We start from the raw sequence: 21253 nt of genomic DNA on the forward strand, positions 1-21253 counted from the left end.
TTATGTTCATAGAATCCTGTCATCTAGTCTGTTGAGGTCTTGTGTGCTTATGTCTTTGATTATTGTTGAGTGGTTTTGGGTGTAACTGAATAACTGAGTGTCCCATCTTAATACATTTTACATGTTGCTCTGAAACTAGGGTACATTTAATGTGGTACAGGCATTTTGCACTAGAGTTTCCACACCTCTATGCTTTTCCAGCCTCTCCCAAGAGGATGTTGGGTAGGCAGCACACATGGTGTAGAAATGGAACCATCTGCTCGTTCCAACCCCCTTCTAAAACCAACGGGCCCCCCACACGCCTCCCCTCACAGGACATCCAATAAAACCACCCTCAGAACTCCACTCTTCCCATATCTCACACAAGCACATGTGGATATTTCTTACTCAGGGCAGTTGGCATGGAGGCCCACAATCAAGTCGCACTGGCATTCCGGCTGCGGCGCTGGAAACTCTGAGCGCTGAGCTGCACCAGAGACTCTGAAATGATTCAACCAAGAGTAGCGTTGCCGATTTTCAACTGAGTGTTGTAGAGTGAATTAAACACTGGAGTGGTTTCCTATTAGCCCTTATACTGGAACTGGGATCATGTACTGGGAGCTGTGGATCAGTCATCTGACTAGGACTGGGAAGCACTGCATGCTGGTCCGGAATAAAGGTAGGGCTGTACAGTATGTATCTGTTTGTGTGGCAAACAGGCATTGACTGTCTCAGCTGCGTGTTCTCGCAGGTTTATTAAGTTGTGCAAGACCAGTCTTTGTTTTGTCTTTTATTCATAGTGATTGTTTCCGGTTTCATTTATAGGGGCATTTTTAGACTTGTTGAACCATCGATTACATTTTGCCCTAATATTATTTTTAAGGGTTATTTATTTAGTTAAGTCTAATTTGCTATGCTGTTATTTCTGTGGATAATTAATGTGCATGTGTCAACAACACTAGGAGTTTTGTGGGTTCTTTTAGGGATGTTCAAAACAACATATTTATCACAAAAAATCAACTAGTTGGTGGGTTGCTCAAACTACTGATTTACTAATCCATCTTAACTGGAAGCTTTGGTTTTACTTGAGCTGACTGAATGAGTTTCTTAGTTGGCGTTTACATAAGACAGATTATTTTATTTAACAACAGATGGTATAAAATGCAGATGTGTGTTTTAAATTTAGACTATTGGTTATTGCTGATATTTTTGTTACTGTTGTACACTAATAATTCAGTAACATTGTTACTGTAATCTGTAAATTATTATTATATTTGGTCGGTATGATAATGCTTTTGAATATTATGTTGTTATATGCACTACCATTCAAAAGTTTGATGTTGGTAAGATTTCTAATGTTTCTAAAGTAAGTCTCTTATGCGCATCAAGGCTGCTTTTTTTTTATTTTTTATTTTTTTTTACCAAAAATACAGTAAAATTTATATTGTGAAATATTATTACAATATAGAGTAGATGTTTTCTTTGCATAGAAAGTTTAAAAGAAAAGCATTTATATAAAATTGAAATAGAACTTACCATATTTTCCGGACTATAAGTCAAACTTTTTTTCATAGTTTGGCTGGTCCTGCGACTTCTAGTCAGGTGTGACTTATCAAAATTAATTTGACATGAACCGAGAGAAATGAACCAAGAGAAATTAACCAATAGAAAACATTACCGTCTCCAGCCGCGAGAGGGCGCTCTATGCTGCTACGTGCTCCTGTAGTCCACATTGAAGACATAGAGCCCCCTCTCGCGGCTGTAGACGTTAATGTTTTCTCTTGGTTCTAAATAAATGCGACTTATAGTCCAGTGCGACTTATATATGTTTTTTTCCTCATCATGACGTATTTTTATACTGATGCGACTTATACTCAGGTGCGACTTATTGTCCGAAAAATATGGTAGTTTAACCATTAGTGATTTTGATTTATGTATTTTAACTTTAGAGCATCTAGTTGTTTTTTGAATAACTAGTCACCCATTGGGACCCATCTTTTGTAGATATTTTGTATTGTGATGGACTTTTTGTTGCTGTCGTTGATATTTTGATTCATGTTGAATAATTTAACTTAATTTAGCTATTTGTTAAGTTACCTTGGGATGTGAATGTGTTCAATTCCATGGGATTACTATTTGATTCAGACCCTCTACTATGGTAACGCCACAGTTTTGTAAAGGTAAACCTATTGTAGCCTAATCTTAGTGGCAGAATATGTTTCATAGGGATCAGTAAAGGGAGTTTCTGATGCCTTTTCATTTCTACCTCGTCCGACGGTTTGTCCTGCCACACTTTTCCCTGAGGAAAGGGGCAGCTGCCCAGACATGCTTGGTGGGTGTGTTTGTGGCTGGTTGACAGCTGTAGAGGAAGACCAGCAGACGCAGGCATGCTCAAGGCGTGGGGACTCTCCCACACCATTTTTCCAACCTCAAAGCTATTTCATGCTCCTCCTCTCCTTAAGATGTTCCTTAAGAATCAAACCCTCTCAGACAGAAGCAGAACCATCAACACATTAGGTCTGTGTTTTAGTACAAGTGAGATCAGAGACTAATCTAGAACTGCTAGATTATGCCTTTGAAGACCCTGCCGTCCAGCAGCAGTTTTGAAGAAGAAAGGGTCAGGCTGACCAACCATTCCAACCCACAGGATGTGGACCACTATTGCTTCGCAGGTAGACATCGCTATAACGGCGCCCTGAATGGCAGTGATTTTTGTGTTGTTGTTGTTGTTGTTTTTTGTTTGTGGAGGATTTCAGGTTGAGGGTATTGATATTTGTTTGTGTTGTTTCAATGTAGAAGCTATTTCTTGGTCAAATGGTTTGCTCTTGGGGGGTTTCTGGTGGTCATTTACTTTTTATAAATTAAGAATTTTTGGAATTTTTGTTAGAAATTTAGGAATAACGTTGTAATTTATAGTAAAATCCATTTTCTACTTTTATTAGTATTTAGAAAATATTTAATACATTTCAGTCTGCTGCATTTGAAATAACTTTTTGGTTTTTATTATTTATGTAGTATAATATTTTAAAATAATAATAATTGTTATTAATATTATTATTTGTGTATATGTTAAAAATATACATACATTTTCTCCAATAATTCTTTGAGGATTGTAAAATATTTCAATAATTACTGACTGTATTATTGACAAAATTAATATTGTTATTTTATTAATTGAATTAATTGAATGTCCATTCATGATTAATGTCCCTAACATATAGTACAGTTTTGTTTTAGTTTTTTTAGTTTTTTTATGACTTATTGAGGTTTTGTGTAGCCTTCATAATATTGTTAACACATATTACTTGCAAAAAAAATGTTAAGTGAGGTATGACATAAGGAGCAAAGTGATTTCATTTTAAATCATCCTCCTTGTTTTCATTTTGTGTCAAATGGTTGCAGTTGCTTCACTTCTCTTCTCCCTCCCCACCTTGACGTTAACATGTTCGTCAACTCCTGAAACCCCTCCCCTCATACACTGACTCATTTTGCCCTTCCCAGAAGCCTCGTCTCGTTGGAGATGCCATATGCTCCATCAACAACTGCTTATGTTTTCTGTTACTCATAAAGCCTGTTGTTTGTCCCTCTTTCTTCCTCACAGAGGCCCTGCACAGGCCGTTTGGACTGGACTCGACGTCGCTGACGGAGGCGGTGCGCTGGAGCTCGAAGGAGAATCTGCTGGGGGCTGCAGAGAGTGACCCCAACCTCTTTGTAGCGCTTTACGACTTTGTTGCCAGTGGTGACAACACACTGAGCATCACGAAAGGTATGATAATCGAAAGGAGAGGAGTGGTTGCGCAACATGCGGTGCTCAGTTTCACTGAAAACGTTCACCGTTTGATCTCCACCTCTGAACACGGATGACAAACCTCATTGCATTGATAGTGTAAACTCAAGTGAAACCCAAGACCAATTTTAATACCTGGAAAAAAAACAAAGCTGAAGAATGTCTTCACAACTGTTATGGATAACTTCCTCTTTCTGTATAACAAAGCCATGGTGGTGGCATCTTTCCTTTTCCTTCCATCACTCTCCTTCCTCTTTGCTATACTTCAGAACAACTTGTTCCTCTTCCCAGCAGCAGTTTGTAGGATCAAAGAACCAAGCTAAAAATGAAAGCGGATGCTTAACTTTTGAGTTTTATTCAACTGAAGAGCATAAACACATGGGCACCAACCTTAGCCATATGCGCTAACGCCCACAGCTCTTTCCATAGACTTAGGGAACGAGTCAGGCGGTTCTGTGCTCAGATGCTCCACGCTGAAACAGCTAACGCTAATGCCCACTTTGAAGTGTAATCCCTTCAGCTGGGTGAAAAGCAGGTGGGTAAACACAGACTAGCCCACGAGAAGAGTTCAGAGAGAGGGAGTTAGCAGTCTGCTCTTTTTCTCTGAAGTAATCGCTAATGGCCGGTAATGTAATGCACCAATGCACCAGCCTCTTCTTGTCTTCTCGCATGGGCCTTGTTGCCGCGCCAGTGTCGATTTAGGATTGGAAAAAGCACTTGGTGTCTGAAAGCTAGCAGGCCTAAAATGTGTTTCCTTGGCAGGAGGAGAGCACCCTCTGCTGGACCTATGATTGATCAAAGGAATTAAACCAAACGTATCATTCAAAATACCAATCAAAAGTTTGGGGGCAGTAAGATTTTTTTTAAAGCATTTATTCTTTTTTTTATTATTTTCAGGAAGGATGCATTAAAATGATCCGACGTAACAGTGAAAGACTTTTATAATGGCACAAAAGCTTTTTATTTAAGATAAATTATTTTTGAATTTTTCGATTTATCAAAGAATCCTGAAAAATGCATCACAATTTCCACAAAAATATAAAAATTCAGCTTTCTCAACATCATAAAAATAAATTACCTTTTTAAAATATATTAAAAAAGAAAGTTCTTTTATTTTTCTTGTCAAATTAATGCAAACCTTGGTGAGCACAAGATACTTTTTTCAAAAACATTGAAAAAATCTTACCAACCACAACTTTTCAACAGTAACATACATGAATAGAAATACATTTACATGCATTATATATATATATATATATATATATATATATATAGAAATACATTTACATGCATTTTATATATATAAGTTTGATCAAAATTATACACAAACGTGCCAAAAAGTGGCCTTATTTGTTATTTTGGTAATTGGTTACATCATTGTTTTTGACTGTGCACAGTGTACACCTAGATTTAACACTATAGAGGGTTTGGAGCGTTCTTTTTTTTCCCAACAGCTTGATGGAGCACAGCTTAATTGAAGAGAACACAAGGCTCGTGGGATGTTCCCAATAGTGCTTTTTGGAGGCATATCTTGTAAAAAAAATTTTTTTTACATAATTCTATTTTTAACTGTCATGGAGCATGGTGCAGCTGCCAGAGATGTCCGTCTGACATGCATATTTGATGAAAAATTAGATGAAAACACTACCTAATGGACAAGCCCAAACAGATCTTATTTCTGAATTATTACTGTAGTTACCTACGTAAACATGCACTTTGCCTTATTTTGAAAGACCTGATGTGCTTTTATAGTTGAACGATGGGCTTGTTGTGGCTTGCATTTCTAATCTCTCATTCCATTCCATTCAAGGGAGAAGCATTGGTATGAATAACAAGGGATTACATTGTTGAATCATAAGGAAAACATTATGCATAAAAATGTGAGAAGATCTGAACACAGAGTGATCGCTTTGTACAATGTTCTGTTCTTTTTTGCATTTCAGGAGAGAAGCTGCGAGTGTTGGGGTACAACCAGAATGGCGAGTGGAGTGAAGTCCGGTCGAAGAATGGCCAGGGTTGGGTGCCCAGTAACTACATCACCCCCGTGAACAGTCTGGAGAAGCACAGCTGGTATCATGGACCCGTGTCCCGCAGTGCCGCTGAGTACCTGCTCAGCAGCCTGATCAACGGCAGCTTCCTAGTGAGAGAGAGTGAGAGCAGCCCTGGCCAGCTCTCCATCTCCCTTCGCTATGAGGGACGGGTCTATCATTACCGGATCAACACCGCCTCTGATGGAAAGGTTGGGCTCCTTTCACTCTGCTTTACAAAAGTCAAGCTCCTTTTCCTTTGATTTTAAAGTTGGTCTCCTTCTCTTCTGCCTCAGGTCTATGTAACAGCTGAAAGTCGTTTCAGCACATTAGCTGAGTTGGTTCATCATCATTCCACAGTGGCAGATGGTCTGGTAACCACATTACACTATCCTGCTCCAAAATGCAACAAGCCAACCGTCTACGGCGTCTCCCCCATCCACGACAAGTGGGAGATGGAGCGCACCGACATCACCATGAAGCACAAGTTAGGCGGAGGCCAATACGGAGAGGTGTACGTCGGAGTTTGGAAAAAGTACAACCTCACTGTAGCCGTAAAAACACTAAAGGTTCGTGTTTTTGTGCCTATGCTCCCATTTCAATATTTCCCCCCTATTTCACTGGTTTTTATCGCATTGAACTGTTTATGGGTTATTGTGTGCCACCAAGTGGCTTGTCATTTTATTGCACCCATGGATTTCTGTTTTTGTAGTTGTTTGGCTAGTTCTGTTATGTGTTAATATTTTATATTGGATTATTTTGTTTCAAAGGAGGACACCATGGAGGTTGAAGAGTTTCTGAAGGAAGCTGCAGTCATGAAGGAGGTGAAACATCCCAATTTGGTACAATTGCTAGGTGAGTGTACTGCAATTTTTTTTTTTTTAATAGTTGACATATTGCCTGAAAAATTAGTCAGCAACTCCAGATTTGAAGCTATATGTGACCTTGGACCAGAAAAGTGGTCATAAGTAGCATGGGTATATATGTAGCAATAGCCAACAACACATTATGAGGGGTCAAAATTGTAGATTTTTCTTTTTTGCCAAAAATCATTAGGATATTAAGTAAAGGTCATGTTCCATGAAGATATTTAATAAATTTCCTACCATAGATGTATCAAAACTTAATTTTTGATTAATAATATGCAATGCTAAGAACTTCTTTTGGACAATTTTAAAGACGATTTTCTCAATATTTAGATTTCGATCAGATTGCAGATTCTTAAATAGTTGTATCTCGGCCAAATTTTGTCCTATCCTTACAAACTATACATCAACGAAAAGCTGTTTATTTATTCAGCTTTCAGATGATGAATGAATCTTAGTAATAAAAAAGATCCTTATGACTGGTTTTGTGGTCCAGGATCACAATATATGCTTTAACTGGTTTCGGTTCAGTTGACCCAATAAGAGATGTCCTTGTCTAGACAGTTTAGAAAAAAATCTCAAGGAACTTCACGACTATGTTAATCAACCATTAATGAGTATGCATTACCCATTTTGCTCAAATAAGAAATAACAATTGTTTGTTTTAACCAAAATCTGTTTCTAGATTTGTCCCAAATTGGTCATTTGCTTTGATTCCGCTTTTCTAGGTGTGTGTACATTGGAGCCTCCATTCTATATAGTGACCGAGTACATGCCACACGGGAACCTGCTGGACTATCTGCGTGAGTGTGACCGGGAGCAGGTCAATGCTGTGGTTTTGCTGTACATGGCCACTCAGATCTCTTCTGCCATGGAGTATCTGGAGAAGAAGAACTTCATCCACAGGTGAGCGTTGCTCTTCAACCGTCAGTAGATTTCAGGAGTTCTCGATGGTTATATGGTCTTATATCCCATTGAGAGATCTCACTCCATCTTCTCAATCTCTTTCTCAGGGACTTGGCAGCTCGTAATTGTTTGGTTGGAGAGAATCATGTGGTCAAGGTGGCTGATTTTGGACTGAGCCGGCTGATGACAGGCGACACCTACACCGCTCATGCTGGGGCCAAATTCCCCATCAAATGGACCGCGCCAGAGAGTCTGGCCTATAACACCTTCTCCATCAAATCAGATGTGTGGGGTCAGTTACTAATTTCATTTTGTTATAAGAATTGTGTTGAAAGTCCTGCTACTCCATTAAGCGCTATTTGTTACAGACAAAAATGGTTGATTTGTTTATAAATAAGTGACTTGCTTATTTTCCCCAATTTTCCAGCATTTGGAGTTTTGCTCTGGGAGATTGCGACGTATGGCATGTCTCCATACCCAGGAATCGACCTGTCTCAGGTGTACGATCTGCTGGAGAAGGGCTACCGCATGGAGCAGCCCGAGGGCTGTCCTCCTAAAGTCTATGAGCTCATGAGAGCCTGTGAGTACCAGCAGTGACTTTAAAAACACTTCCTAGCTTTTACTTAATAACTTTAAAAAGTATTATCTCATTAGTGTATATTCAAATAATGTCAAGTCATATTCTAGTGTATATTCAAATAATATCATACATATTCTATATTAGCAGTATGCAGTGTTGAGAAATATTAATATTATTTATATCTTGATATTTTTAAAATGTAATTTATTCCTTTGAAGGTAAAGCTGAATTTTCAATAGCCATTACTTCATACTTCAGTGTCACATGATTCTTTAAGAAATCATTCTAATTTGCTGCTTATAATTTTGAGGAAAAACATTTTTTCAGGACTTAATTTTTTTTTATAGAACAGCATTTGTTTGAAATGGTAATCTGTGGTAACATTCATTTTGTAACTTTTACTGTCACTTGTGAGCAATTTAACGTGTCATTGCTTCTTTTCAAAAGTTTTACATGACCCTAAACTTTTTAAGCATAGAGTAAAGCCATGGTTTGTTTGTGTGTTGGTAGGCTGGCAGTGGAGTCCACTAGATAGACCCTCGTTTGCTGAGATTCACCAGGCCTTTGAGACCATGTTCCATGACTCGAGCATCTCAGAAGGTATTATTGCATCATCTGTTTTGAGAGACAGAGGAAGCTGTAAACCAAGCTGACTTTTTATACAGATCTTATATACTCAATGTTAAATTAAAGCACAACACATAGTCTTAAATTGGCTTTAAGGAAAGAATAAATAACATAGGTTGTATTGAATTAAATATAGAAGTGCATTTATGACAATTTACCATTGAAAATTGACTAAAATAAAGTTGAAGATATGACTCGCAGTATTTAGATGTAAAACATAGTATTAATCTGTCTACTTACTCCTCTCCAGAGGTCGCCGAAGAGCTGTGTAAAACCGCATCTGGTGGGCAAGGTGGGCTCGCTCACACCTTTGGCCACGATATGCCACTGTTGCCCTCAAAGTCTCGTGGGCAGAAGAAACACTCTGAGAACAAAGAGAATATGGAGGAGGCAGGACCTCACGGCCCTGCAGGTATACAGGCTCAACTCCGGCTCAATCGGCTCAGACAGAAGCTCAAGAGAATGGGAGTGGTGTTCATTACTGATTAACAGAGCTACCTAGTATATAACCCTACCAATATATCTTCACTAATATAGCCTGATTTAGAACATTCTGTGTATTATATCATACATACACACATACACACACACACACACACACACACACACACACACACACACACACACACACACACACTCACTCACTCACTCACTCACACACACACACATATTTCTTTTACAGATTTATTGCAAAATAATTGTACCTGTTCTTTATTACATAAGAAGATTTGCAGTTTCCTCAAACGGTTTTCCTCAGTTTCCTAAACAGTCAATCGGTTGACTTGCTTCTCACAGCTGATGCCTGTACTATCAACACAGGAAATAAAATCCAATTCACTATTTTCTATTTAGAAACCGTTTTCATCATGATACCAGTGATACTACAAGTTCTATAGCCATAAAATATTGACTAGTTACTTTAAACTCAACCTGTGTGTGCGTGTGTGTGTGTGTGTGTGCGTGTGCGTGTGTGTGTGTGTGCGTGTGTGTGTGCGTGTTTGTGAAAAACCCTTTAACCCAATTTTGCTTTTATGCTTGCGATCAGATTATTTTAAGCTGCTAAACTCCGGGAAAGTTTTCAATCCAGTGATCCAGTAAGCTAATGCATTCAAACAATCCATCCAAAACATCCATCGCATGTACAGACTGAACTGATTGTCAGCACATCCCACCACTGTATGGCCAGATATGACACAAATTATATTTTCTCAAATGGATAACCAGTCTTGCTTAGTAAAGTTTTGATGTATGAAGACTGCAATCAAGGTAAAGACGATTGCGGTGGCTTACAGGAGTCGTACAGTAAGCATGTGTGAGTCCGTTATAATAATACATGTATGAGTGCTCTTGACACATTGATTGCACATTGTATTTATGCACAGGCACAGACATTTTCGTACATTGATGTTGTTTCCACATATTCATGATAATGTTTTGATTCGTCTGTGTTTAGTTATACTGAATGGATCTGTGTACTGTAGTAGATATATGCAGTCGGCAGGCGGTTGGTTAAGGTTTTTTTTTTTGCATCTCCGTGTGGTCCTGTTCGTTATTGCAACATTTTAAAATGTAAAAATAGCTCTTTGCTGTTGCACTGTATACATACTATAAAATTCAGATTTTCTTTTCTTTCATATGTGCTTTCATGGGGTCCTTATATCACTTGGTTTTTTGGTGTCCTTTTTTGGAAAGACATCTCAATTTATCTTGAAAAAAGCTTGCAGAAAATACAGATTTTTGAGTGTCACCCTTCAATCTTTTGGTTTACTTTGCTGGATATAGCAAATTATGACAAAATAAACATTTGATAAATGATAAGATAAATCGTCTATGCTTAATTTCATGAAGTGTGCGATTTAAGCTCGATTAATCACAGAAAAAGGGTGTGATTAAATTAGATTATCAGTTTTAATAGATTGACAGTCCTATATATATATATTTCTTTTGTTCTCATGTTTGTGTTTATTGTTTGAAATGTATTGTGATCCCATTTGTGTATGTGTGTATGTGTATGTGTATGTGTCCCATTTGCTGCATTTGTCCTGTCACTAAACCCCAAGTATCCACACAAGCACTGCACGTGTATCTATATTTTGATTAAAATTTGTTTAGGCATTTTTCATGTATTGTGCAATATTGTTTTTAAACTTAAAACTATTTATATGCTATTTATTAAAATTACATAAAGTTTCTATAAAATGAACTTTTAAGGTGGAATTGTTTATAATTACTTTTTGTCATGTTATTAAACCTTTCAAGCATGCAAAAAGTTTATTTTTAATGTTTTATACATTTCTTGTTTTGTATTCCTGTATCTTTATTGTCCTGCCATTGATTGTCCTGGCAACCTTACTTTTCCGCACATATCAAGTGATACTCTCTACATACAGCAAATATCTAGACTTCATGTTTGCCACAGGACCTGTAAAAAAGAAAAAAATATATCTTATCTTATATCTATATATCTTGGCCCACTCATAAATATTGCCCCATCAATTAAAGAGATGTCATGTACTTTCATTTTTAAATAATGACATCAAGCAGTAGCAGTAACTCATAAAGGCACTACACAGTGTCTTGTATAAAAGCATATACCAGGCTATTTCTTATGAATTACAGTCAGGGTTAGCAGAAATGTTCTCTAATATCATCCAACATTCTTCACTTACACCAGGCTCACCATGTTATACTTCTATGTGTTTATCTTTTGTGACCTTTGCTTGAGACGCCACTATTGTTAACAATGTAATAAATTAAATATTCATTTTATAGTCAAGCAATCACAGTCTCGCACAATATGCTATTTGTGCACTGAGTTATGCAGTAAGCAAGTGTTCCAGTTTTAGTTATTTATTGCATGTCTGCTGTTACCACTTATTTTCTGTTCTTTGACTTTTGGTTCTGTTGTCCTATTGTGTTCAGGTCTTGCAGCATCCCTTTTTTTGGGTGATGGACGCTCCAGCAGCTCTCCTGCCCTACCACGTAAACAGAGGGATAAGTCTCCCTCTAACCTGCTGGAGGACTCCCTGGACACTACCTTCACCCGAGACCGCAAGGCTGGCTTCTTCAGTTCCTTCATGAAGAAGAAGTCCATGTCTTCCTCTTCTACTTCATCCTCACCTCAGCAGCAACAGAATCTCCCTATGCCTCCCAAGAGGAGCAGCTCTTTCCGGGAGATGGAGACCCAGCCCCATAAAAAGTATGAGCCCACGGCTGGGTTTGCTGGCCCTCCACCTCCATTGCCCCAAAATGATGGGTTGAATTTTTCTCCATCTCATGCAGAGGGGAACCACGTGCAATCCCGCTGTTGTGGGGCCACGTTTGGACAGAAACCCTCAAGTTCAAACTCTGGAGCAACTTCTGGTCAAGTGGGAAGCAGTAGTAGTTGGGGAAGCCTTGCAGGCTTCTTTACCCCTCGCCTTATCAAAAAGACCCTGGGATTGCGGACTGGTAAACCTTCTGGAATAGACGAAGGAAGTGGAACCAAGCCATTCCCTCGTTCCAATTCAACTTCCTCTATGTCTGCCGGGTTGCCGGACTTAGAGCGGATGGCGCTGACATTACCAAGAAACCGAAGCAAACCCCCATTAGAACGTACAACTTCCACCACCTCACAGCCAGAGAATGGGGCAGCACGACCTTCAGATGCAATCCTGAGGAAGCTTGACGAAGGTACGGCTCAGATACGAGATCGTCCCAAAGCCAAACTCTTGCCACGAGGGGTCGCAGGTGGAGTTAGGGCACCGGGTGTAGGGGGAGAGGCAAATTCAGACTCCAACACACGAGGAAAAGATGGGCAAGATGACAGGCAAGGCTGGTCATCTCCATCGAAAACCTCCACTCTTGTTTCGGTCAATCTGCACAACCACAAAGTTCCAGTGCTGATCTCCCCAACCCTTAAGCACAGCTCAGCTGATGTGCACCTAGTCGGTGTGGACTCTCAGGGCAACCGCTTTAAACTGCTGTCCGACAGTGGCGATCGTGACCGACCGCGACTGGTGAAGCCCAAATGTGCACCTCCTCCACCGCCCATGCTCCGCTCCCTCCAACACTCCTACAGTGCCGATTCAGCTGACGAGGTTGTCAGTGGAAACATTGAGGTCAATGGAGATGCCGTCAAAAGGTCAGGAAGAGAAGCCAGAGGAGCACGTCCATCTATACCACCACCACAAGTGCCTCCAGCCCCCATAGTCCCCTCTATCAACAACAACACCCAAACTAAGATGGCCAACGGTGCTTCCAGTGGCGGGCCTGGCCCTACTTCCGCCAAACCCACCCTTAGACGGACTCGGCAGCAGACAGAACGAATCCCACTGGAGAAGATCAGCAAGGAGGCTCTTTTGGAATGTGCCGAATGTTTGAGTAGTGCTCTTCAAGGCAACACCGAGCTTTCATCAAACAGCCAGGTCCTGGATGTGGGACACCAACTTTTGGACTACTGCTCGGGGTATGTCGATTGCATCCCCCAGACACGTAATAAATTTGCCTTTCGTGAGGCAGTGGGGAAACTGGAGTTAAGTCTACAGGAGCTGCGCGCTTCCTCTACAGGTGGGGGAGTGGGATCTGGGACCAGCCCTGCTCTTGACAACTTGCACACGTGCATTAGAGAGATCAGTGATGTTGTGCAAAGGTAGCCACTGTGTCCACCTCCAAAACTCCTCCTCCTGTACTCCTTGAGACTTAAGGTATCATAATCAATTTAGTTTTATTTAAGTATTGGGGGACAGAGAGTATTCTCTAAGAAGTACCTCAGAAATTTACTACAAACACTCTCTAACTTTTTATTGTTTACAGGTGACTTTCTCCTTGAAATTGCCAGGTGGGAACAGAGTTCTTTGTATATAAGCTTTTTGTCACTACCAAAATACACGGTTTTGTTTTTGACAAATTAATATTTACAGTTTTTTCTCGGTATGACTGAATCAATTTCCACAAATATACAGGGGTTTGCACAGGTTAATGTGAACCAACTACAAATTAACTGGTCCACTTATCATGCATTTTACGGATTTCCATTTGCTTTTTCGATATTTAATTTGCATTAGTTCCATGGTAACTGGATATTGCATCAGAATGTCAATGCAAACATACAAATCCCAAACAGTTATGGTATAAATTGAACTTAAACAATATTGCTCGTTCTGAAACCGCAGTAGTAATGAATTTGGATTGCAAACACTGCTCTTTGTCTGATATTACACACTAAAACTGCTTCTGACAACATCCCATACTGTCTTTTTTTATTATTATTTGACCACACTTGTTAAACAATACAGCATTTGATGACCATTCATAATTTCTGTAATAAGTCTTTATTTTGACATGGTCCATGCATTATTTTTGCTAGCAGTGATTGGCTGTGGCATAGTTGAAATGGTGTTGGGTCTGTCACCACATGGATCATATTCGGCCTTTAATATCTGTGGCCTTTAGATAATGCCCCATCACACAGATGGCACAAATCTACAGTCTGACTGACTCTAGAGTTCTCAACACTTCAGAATTCTAAATATGTTTCTAGATTTTATTGATTTGCTATGGGGCAATTATGTGATGTGTGGAAAGTCTCAATTTATTTTATGACCGTCATGGTGCCAACACAGAAGCAGCAACACTAGATAAACAAGTATTTCCAAGTCTTTTAACACAAACTGCATTTTTCTTAGCACATTGATTTGTGACTTTATTTTGATTTCACTTTAGAATGTCGCCATTTGTAAACTTGAATTTTAAATTATTCTTTATTAAAAGCACAGGCGTTTTTATGATATTGTAGATATTGCATATTATTTTATACCCACAAACAGGTATGGAAGGCAACGCTCACTTGTGTCCTTGTGGTGAGATTTTGGTGCGAGGGTCTCCATCTGTGCATCTACATTATGAATGTATTAATTTGTTAAAACCGGAATGTTTTTTTGTTGTTGTTTGTTTGTTTAAACAGTTCAAACTTTATAAAAAAAAAGAACCATTATTAAAAGAAACATTTTCTTCAGGACATAAACAGTTGTTTTCTGTGTCTGCATTCATGAAATGATAGATTTCTATTAGAATTTGCATAAATGAGATTTTTGTGGGTACCCTGCGATGCATAATTAAAATGTAATGAATATGATTTGTACCGATTACACTGGAGCACATTTTTAAAGCATAAATGTTAATTGCCTTGCCTTAATTCACTATTCTAGGGTATATAGTATGGAGATTTTGGAAGGAGAAATTGTTTTTGCCATGCATCTCAATGACATTTAAATTCCACTGCAACAGAAAATCATACGTTTTTTGTTCAAAACCATTTTTGTATTCTAAATCATTGCATAATTTGCCTACACTAACTTGGCTTGTTTTATCATTATAATTTTTTTTTTTTTTTTTTTTGCCATGAGCAGTGTTTTCTGATATTACATGGTGCCTTTTGTGAGAGATGTTTTGTTTTGTGCACTGCAAGGTCATGTTAAAGATCTGTTTATGTAAATATGTTTTGCGCAAAAATATTCATTATCCATTATTAGGTGGCAAATGGGATTTTTCAAGCCTTTATTATCATTCAAGCTGCCCTGTTCAGACATCTGGGTATGTGAGGTGTCCGACTTGAATAGGAAAAGTGCAATGATCTGTCCTTTACATAGAAAAAGACAGTGCTTGAAGTCTGGTCTCCTTTTACTGAAAGAGCTCATGAATTTGTTTTGCTTTGTTAGGAATACCTTTCTTGAAATCACGTTAACACAGAAAAAATATTTTTCATGCGTGATTTAGCAGTTTGTTCTTTCAAACACATGCAGGTCATTTATTCCATTTATTATTATGTCTAAAAAGTTTTCATTACCAAGCAACTGTGGGGGAAAAAAGAGTTAGTGACTGTTTTTGTTAGTTTTACATAATTGTCAGGGAGTGTTTTGCCTTTTAAACCTTTTAGTAAACAGCAACGTGTTTTTTTTTTTAATTTCCACTTTTCACCGCAATTTGTATTTTTTTTTTCTTTTGTCAAAATCAGTACATTTTATTTTAGTAAACCTCCTCTGAAAGTTTGTTCATTGAATAAAGTTGTATTGTATCATGTATAGAGAAAGAATTCGGAGAGAACAATCTTGTCCTATAGTTTATGCTATATGAGCCTCGGTTACCCAAGTTTTTTTCCTTTTACATTTTTGTTGGTCTCTTTTATTTATTTTTGGTTTATTTATTGATTTTCTTTTTATGTTGAATCCTGGAACTCGCTTTTTTTTTTCTTTTTGGTGGGGGGGAGGGGGTGGCGGGGGCTGTCTTTTTGTAAGGTCAGATTTTAAGTGCTGAAGAAATTTATATACCAAAGGCCACCTCTCTAGTCCTTCAAGTGCAATGAAAATAAAACACTTAATTTTGAATATGTGAATTTAACAGGGATTAAAAAGGCAGAGGTTGACAGATTAACAGTATTTTCTTTGTTTTGTAAAAAGTATATTTTGTGTGATTCTAATTTAAAGCTCACTTTTAATATTATATTACTGTGAAGTCCTTCCTCATTGTTACACTTGATGTAAATAATGAATAAAGAAACTGTTGAAACATTGGTTTGAGAGTTTATTTTCTAGTTTTATCATTATTTAATATTTTAATTATTTGTTTTAAGGCATGCTGTGGTGTAATACGTAATGCTTTATCAAGTAATGAACATTAATTGAAATCTTTGTAAAACCGTGCCAAACCTATATTTTCATTTAATTTGACTTGAAATTGGAAAAAAAATTTTTTTTTTAACTAAATCTGTGTAGACTACAATGTATTTAAAAACGCAACTAAAAATAGCAAATACTTATTGAAATTACTAAAACAAAAAAATGTAAATATAGATATAAAAACAATATATGGTATACTACAGTATATATGATACTAATATATATCTATATTTTTAAATCTATAGTGGTATATTCACACACACACACACACACATATATATACATATATATATATATATATATATATATATATATATATATATATATATATAGATAGATAGATAGATAGATATAGATATATAAAATGTAATCAATATAGCAATATGATTATGATTTTTAGTCTACAGATTACATTATTTCGTATTACATATATATAAAACTCTATTGTAATGTCAAGAATCTAAATGGCAAAATATTTAATCTCTCCACTTACACGCTTTGGTGAATAGGGGGCGCTAATGGACAAACGCATACCTCCATTTCCCCGCGGCAGAGGTGCATTGTGTGTCGGAAATGGGAAAAGCCTGAGCCGTGAGGTTGTCGCTGCTGGCTTCATTGGAGTAGTGAGTTACACGACGACAGAGAGAGGGAAGAACAAGCAGCCCTGGAGTTTTAAGCGGCGGAGACATCAGTTTTTCGGAGTTTTTTCGCTATGAGCTGGGGAACGGATCTTTGGGTAGGCGCACTTTTCCATTCCTTGCTCCTTGTGGCCTTTTGTTCACTAACAAACAACTCGGTTTTTGACATGACTTCAGGAAAGGTGTCCTAGTCATGCTGTCTGTGTATTGTCGGTATGTCCTGCTGGTTTACAAAAACACCTTTACCGCCAGAAACGATGTCATAGTTTGATACATTATAACGTTTAGCTTTTAGAATGTAGCAAGTTTCATATGGCTCACGCGTGACGTTTCGTTTGATCCTAGTGACATTCCAAATCAAACCCAGGCTAAAGGTTTCACACCCAGTTTCGATGACTAAGAAGTGGAGAGAGGATCACCATTTATTAGCTCGTTTTCTTAGCATACAATCGATATAATATCGTATATATGGATTATTAATTTAAGACAAACCACAGATTCTCCCTGCTGCATCCAGAATCTTTTTCTATCGTTGCTTATTGGTGACAGAGACAATGTAGAAGATGATGTGCTGTAAAAGAGTAACCTGAGATGAAATCTTCTAATGTTTGGGTCTTATGTTTCTTTATCTACGGGTTCCATTTGGAAACGCTTCTGCAGTTTGATCCCACATCTTTTATTGTCTGGGCTTCGAGTCTGCCATGTCTCATTGACAAAAACTCGCATTTTAAATAATGAAAACTCCTTCGTTTCGACATAAGCTGAAGTATTGAGAGACAATGAAGCCCGTCGAATGTGTGTGGGTCTGTTACAGGGGTGTTGCCCTTCAGATTGGGCTACTGGACAAAAAGCAGAGGATGTGTGAGGTATTGCTAGAAATATCCCATGCATCATTCTGTGTTTTTGAGGTTTATGGGTTTAATCTAGATGGTTATTTTTGCTTTAACTTTAATTGCTATGCATAGAATTACAAGTTTTGTGATTGGTCATGCAGATACATAACTGTAGTTACTTTTTTCGTGAGTTTATGTTTCTGGTTTCTTAGGACAATGTAACTTGACTCATAATGAATTTGCAATGAACAGATTTTAAAAGGTTTGGATAAAGCTTGTTTTATCGTTGTTCATCATTTGAATAGTCTGAGGGTTCCTGTTGGTAACATAGTAGCTGGGTTGAACTGGTTCAAGCTGGTCATTATGATGACCGACCAGTAACCATCTTCCAAAAACTAACTTAAACTCTTGTGACCAGCTGGTACCTGGTTTGTTGTTTTCTTCCAGAAACATTGTCTCATAATTAAGAGATTGATACATAACAGAAAAAGACTTTCCAGCACTTTTCAATTTAACCGCAATGGAGCAAATTGTACTGTCAACTAACTGAACTTAGACCGAACAAATTCCAACTTTTACATTCAATACTGTATGTTTGGCTTGAATTGGCTGTCTTAATTTCCTGTACTGTAAATCCCTTATGCTGTGAAATATGGCATATCCTCCACAGTGTCAGTGGTCTTTTGTAGATTGTATTTATCTGTAATCCTGTGGCAAATCCTTTTGTACATGGAACATGCTGAGTAATCATGTTTGTCTGCTTGTCTCATGGTGAATGTCTTTTTAGCCATAAAATGTGGAAATATTTTCCATCCGTAGCCTTGGCTCTGATGAATGAAATGCCATTCTATCCTTTAAATGTCCTCTACACTTTTCATCATGGTTATCCTCAAATGCACTCTGCCTTAGATCCATTTGTGCTCTATTAAGTGTCATGTAAGATCAATTCATGTAATGTAGGATGTTTAATGTCGCTCATTATCTGTCAAGTGGTATATCAGTGGTATAACGTCTCGGGTGTGATTTGTTCACACCTTTCACAATTACCCAATTGTAACACAGAACAAGAAAACACCTTAAGCACAAGACCTATTGTTAGTTCTTAATGTCCTAGAGGATATTAATGGGACGTTTTTTTTTGCGCAGATCTGTTATTAGTGCAAAGTAGACTTTAATCAAATCAAGAACAAAGAGCTTGATTGAAACTTAATCACACAGTGCTCAGCTGAGTACGTTTAATACTGTTATTATTACAGTGGTTTCCTTGAGTTTGTTGCATCTTCTAATGTCATTTATTTGTTTTAAGTCTGTATGATGGTCTCAGAGGAGCCAGCCCAGAGCTCTAATGTTTTGTATACACCTGTAAGGAGTGTGTGGATTGAACTGTCAGTGTGTGCTGTTAAAAGAATTGCTTACAGGGCTTGGATGTGGTGATTCAGTCTTTTGTAGAGCAGACTGGTCAGACCTGTTAGTGCATGTAAGGCTTGGAAAGTAATTGTTTAGTCCATGAACTTTGTGTGTTGTAGTGTTTTGGGTTTCAGAAATGAATTGAATCCATGCATCCATGCTGAAGAAAACAGAATGGAAAAAAATGTTCTAACCCCAAACTTTTGAACAATAGTCTAATGCTATATTGATAAATCTATAAGGTTTTCTCATGAAGATGCATATGCATGATGCATTTGAGATTTTGAAAGGGTCAGATTTTTTTTATCTTGAATAAACTGACAGATTAAAAATATTTCTGTAGGAAAGAAAAACTTGTCTATAAAGCATATACATATTCGATTGTGAATGTAAATTAACTTATCATTTTTTTTTAAGTTACCAAAGGAAGCATTTAGTTCATGTAATATAAGGACTTCAATCATGTAAGAATCTGTGGATAGAATTTGCGCTTTCTCCCTGATCTAAGATCATACACACTTGTAAAAGTTATGTCAAGAGTTGACTGAGAATCTTGTTATACATCAGATTAAAAAGCAACTTCTGTCTTCAGCCCCTGCAGTGACCCAAGACAAAAGGCAGCTGTATGAAGCTCCTGTCAAGATGGTTCAGTTAAAGGTTATCTGTAGGACTTGAAGGCTGCTTTCTGTTTTAGACTGTTCAGGCTTTTGACAACCTGACTTTGTGTTTTTACAAATAACTCTGAAATCAGGCAATTGTACACTCAAAACAGGCTCACTCAAGTAAGCTTGTATATTGTTTTATCTAACCATAAAATAACCCCCAAATTAAAAAAAAATGCCAGTATTTACTCACCCGCATATCCATTCCAAACCTGCTGTTGCTCTGTTTAATATTTATGCAGCTTTTTCCATGACCGTTTGTAAGTGACCATGGCTGTACTTTACATTTTATTTTTAATCAATATAGTGTAACCAATATAATTGTTATTGGATAGTTGTTTACTGATGTTTTTCTTCAGTGATACAATTGAAAGCTTCTCAGTTGAGGTGTGCAGATTGCTGGAGCTGGTAATCTTGGATACCTGGAGTTGAGTCAGGTGAGACTCTGCCAGATCATTATGACCGAGTGCAAAGACTGCTGTCGCTGTTCATTTGCCAGAGGATCTATCTATAAACATATGCTCTGAACATAATCGTGGGAAAGAGTAGGTCAGGAAACAATTTGCTTAAACCTTTGACCCCAACGTTTAGTATGTCATTCTAGAGTTTATTGGCATGTGTGAGTAATGCTTACATATTACATGTGTCTATGGTGAGAGAACCAGTTTGTGCTTTCGTTGTCACTGACTTATTTTGAACAGATTGAATGTTGATCATGAATGGTTTGCTTTCAGTTTTTCTGCCTTTTGTAGTGTGGTTATTATTCTGTTTTGTGTCCTGTGTCATGTTTGATAATTTCTCTCTTTGGCCCATTTTTCCAATTTTATTTTTGGAGTTTTATGCAGTTTTACTTTCTATTGCTTCTGCTGTAATCAGAACAAACCTCACAAACCGTCATTTCACAGTATCTTTCTTAAACACAAGCTTTCAATATTCGCACACAAATGGATCTTTGTAGAATGTGAAGCCCGCTCTTGGCTCTCTCTTCGGCCCCTGGTGCTCTCTGAAAGACCAACAGCTGGGTGTGAATGTCTGTCCATATCATACAAAGATTAATTTAGTTTTGAGATCAATGTTATCATAACCAAGGGTGCGCGGCTTATTTTTCTGCTGGAATCGACTAATTGGAACATCAAACTCTGGGCTACAACCATTTGTTTTTCACACAGACAATATTTATAGAGCACGACACACACAAACAAGTTTTGTGTTCTTGGGCCCCGGAACCAGAGTTTGAAAAACCGGCAGAACATCCTGTGATCTGCTCTACCAAACCCTTCATGATG

The 21253-nt window shown here is 37.8% G+C and overlaps 2 protein-coding genes across 5 annotated transcripts in view; both read left to right on the plus strand.

The window, feature by feature from the left end:
• The window catches only part of abl2 (c-abl oncogene 2, non-receptor tyrosine kinase), a 37029-nt gene extending 20710 nt beyond the window's left edge, over nt 1-16319 (plus strand). The window contains exons 2-12 of one of the 3 annotated variants that reach the window (XR_008154851.1): nt 3581-3745; nt 5710-6005; nt 6090-6362; nt 6564-6648; nt 7388-7565; nt 7673-7857; nt 7993-8145; nt 8656-8745; nt 9023-9184; nt 11695-13457; nt 13567-16319. Coding sequence is in view for 2 of the 3 variants with exons in the window: in XM_052563444.1 (XP_052419404.1) it covers nt 2549-2651; nt 3581-3745; nt 5710-6005; nt 6090-6362; nt 6564-6648; nt 7388-7565; nt 7673-7857; nt 7993-8145; nt 8656-8745; nt 9023-9184; nt 11695-13406 (3402 nt within the window). In the remaining variant the exon portion in view is untranslated. Of the gene's footprint in view, nt 1-2402; nt 2652-3580; nt 3746-5709; nt 6006-6089; nt 6363-6563; nt 6649-7387; nt 7566-7672; nt 7858-7992; nt 8146-8655; nt 8746-9022; nt 9185-11694 lie in introns of those variants that run through there. The other 2 variants (XM_052563444.1, XM_052563443.1) reach the window with 2 other exon arrangements.
• A 643-nt stretch (nt 16320-16962) lies between these two features.
• The window catches only part of fnbp1l (formin binding protein 1-like), a 38316-nt gene continuing 34025 nt past the window's right edge, over nt 16963-21253 (plus strand). For both annotated transcript variants that reach the window (XM_052563077.1, XM_052563076.1), the window contains exon 1: nt 16963-17163. In XM_052563077.1, the coding sequence (XP_052419037.1) occupies nt 17140-17163 (24 nt within the window). In that variant the 5' untranslated portion in view covers nt 16963-17139. The remainder of the gene's footprint in view (nt 17164-21253) is intronic.

This window comes from Carassius gibelio, chromosome B8 (genome assembly GCF_023724105.1).
Source record: "Carassius gibelio isolate Cgi1373 ecotype wild population from Czech Republic chromosome B8, carGib1.2-hapl.c, whole genome shotgun sequence".
NCBI lineage: Eukaryota > Metazoa > Chordata > Actinopteri > Cypriniformes > Cyprinidae > Carassius > Carassius gibelio.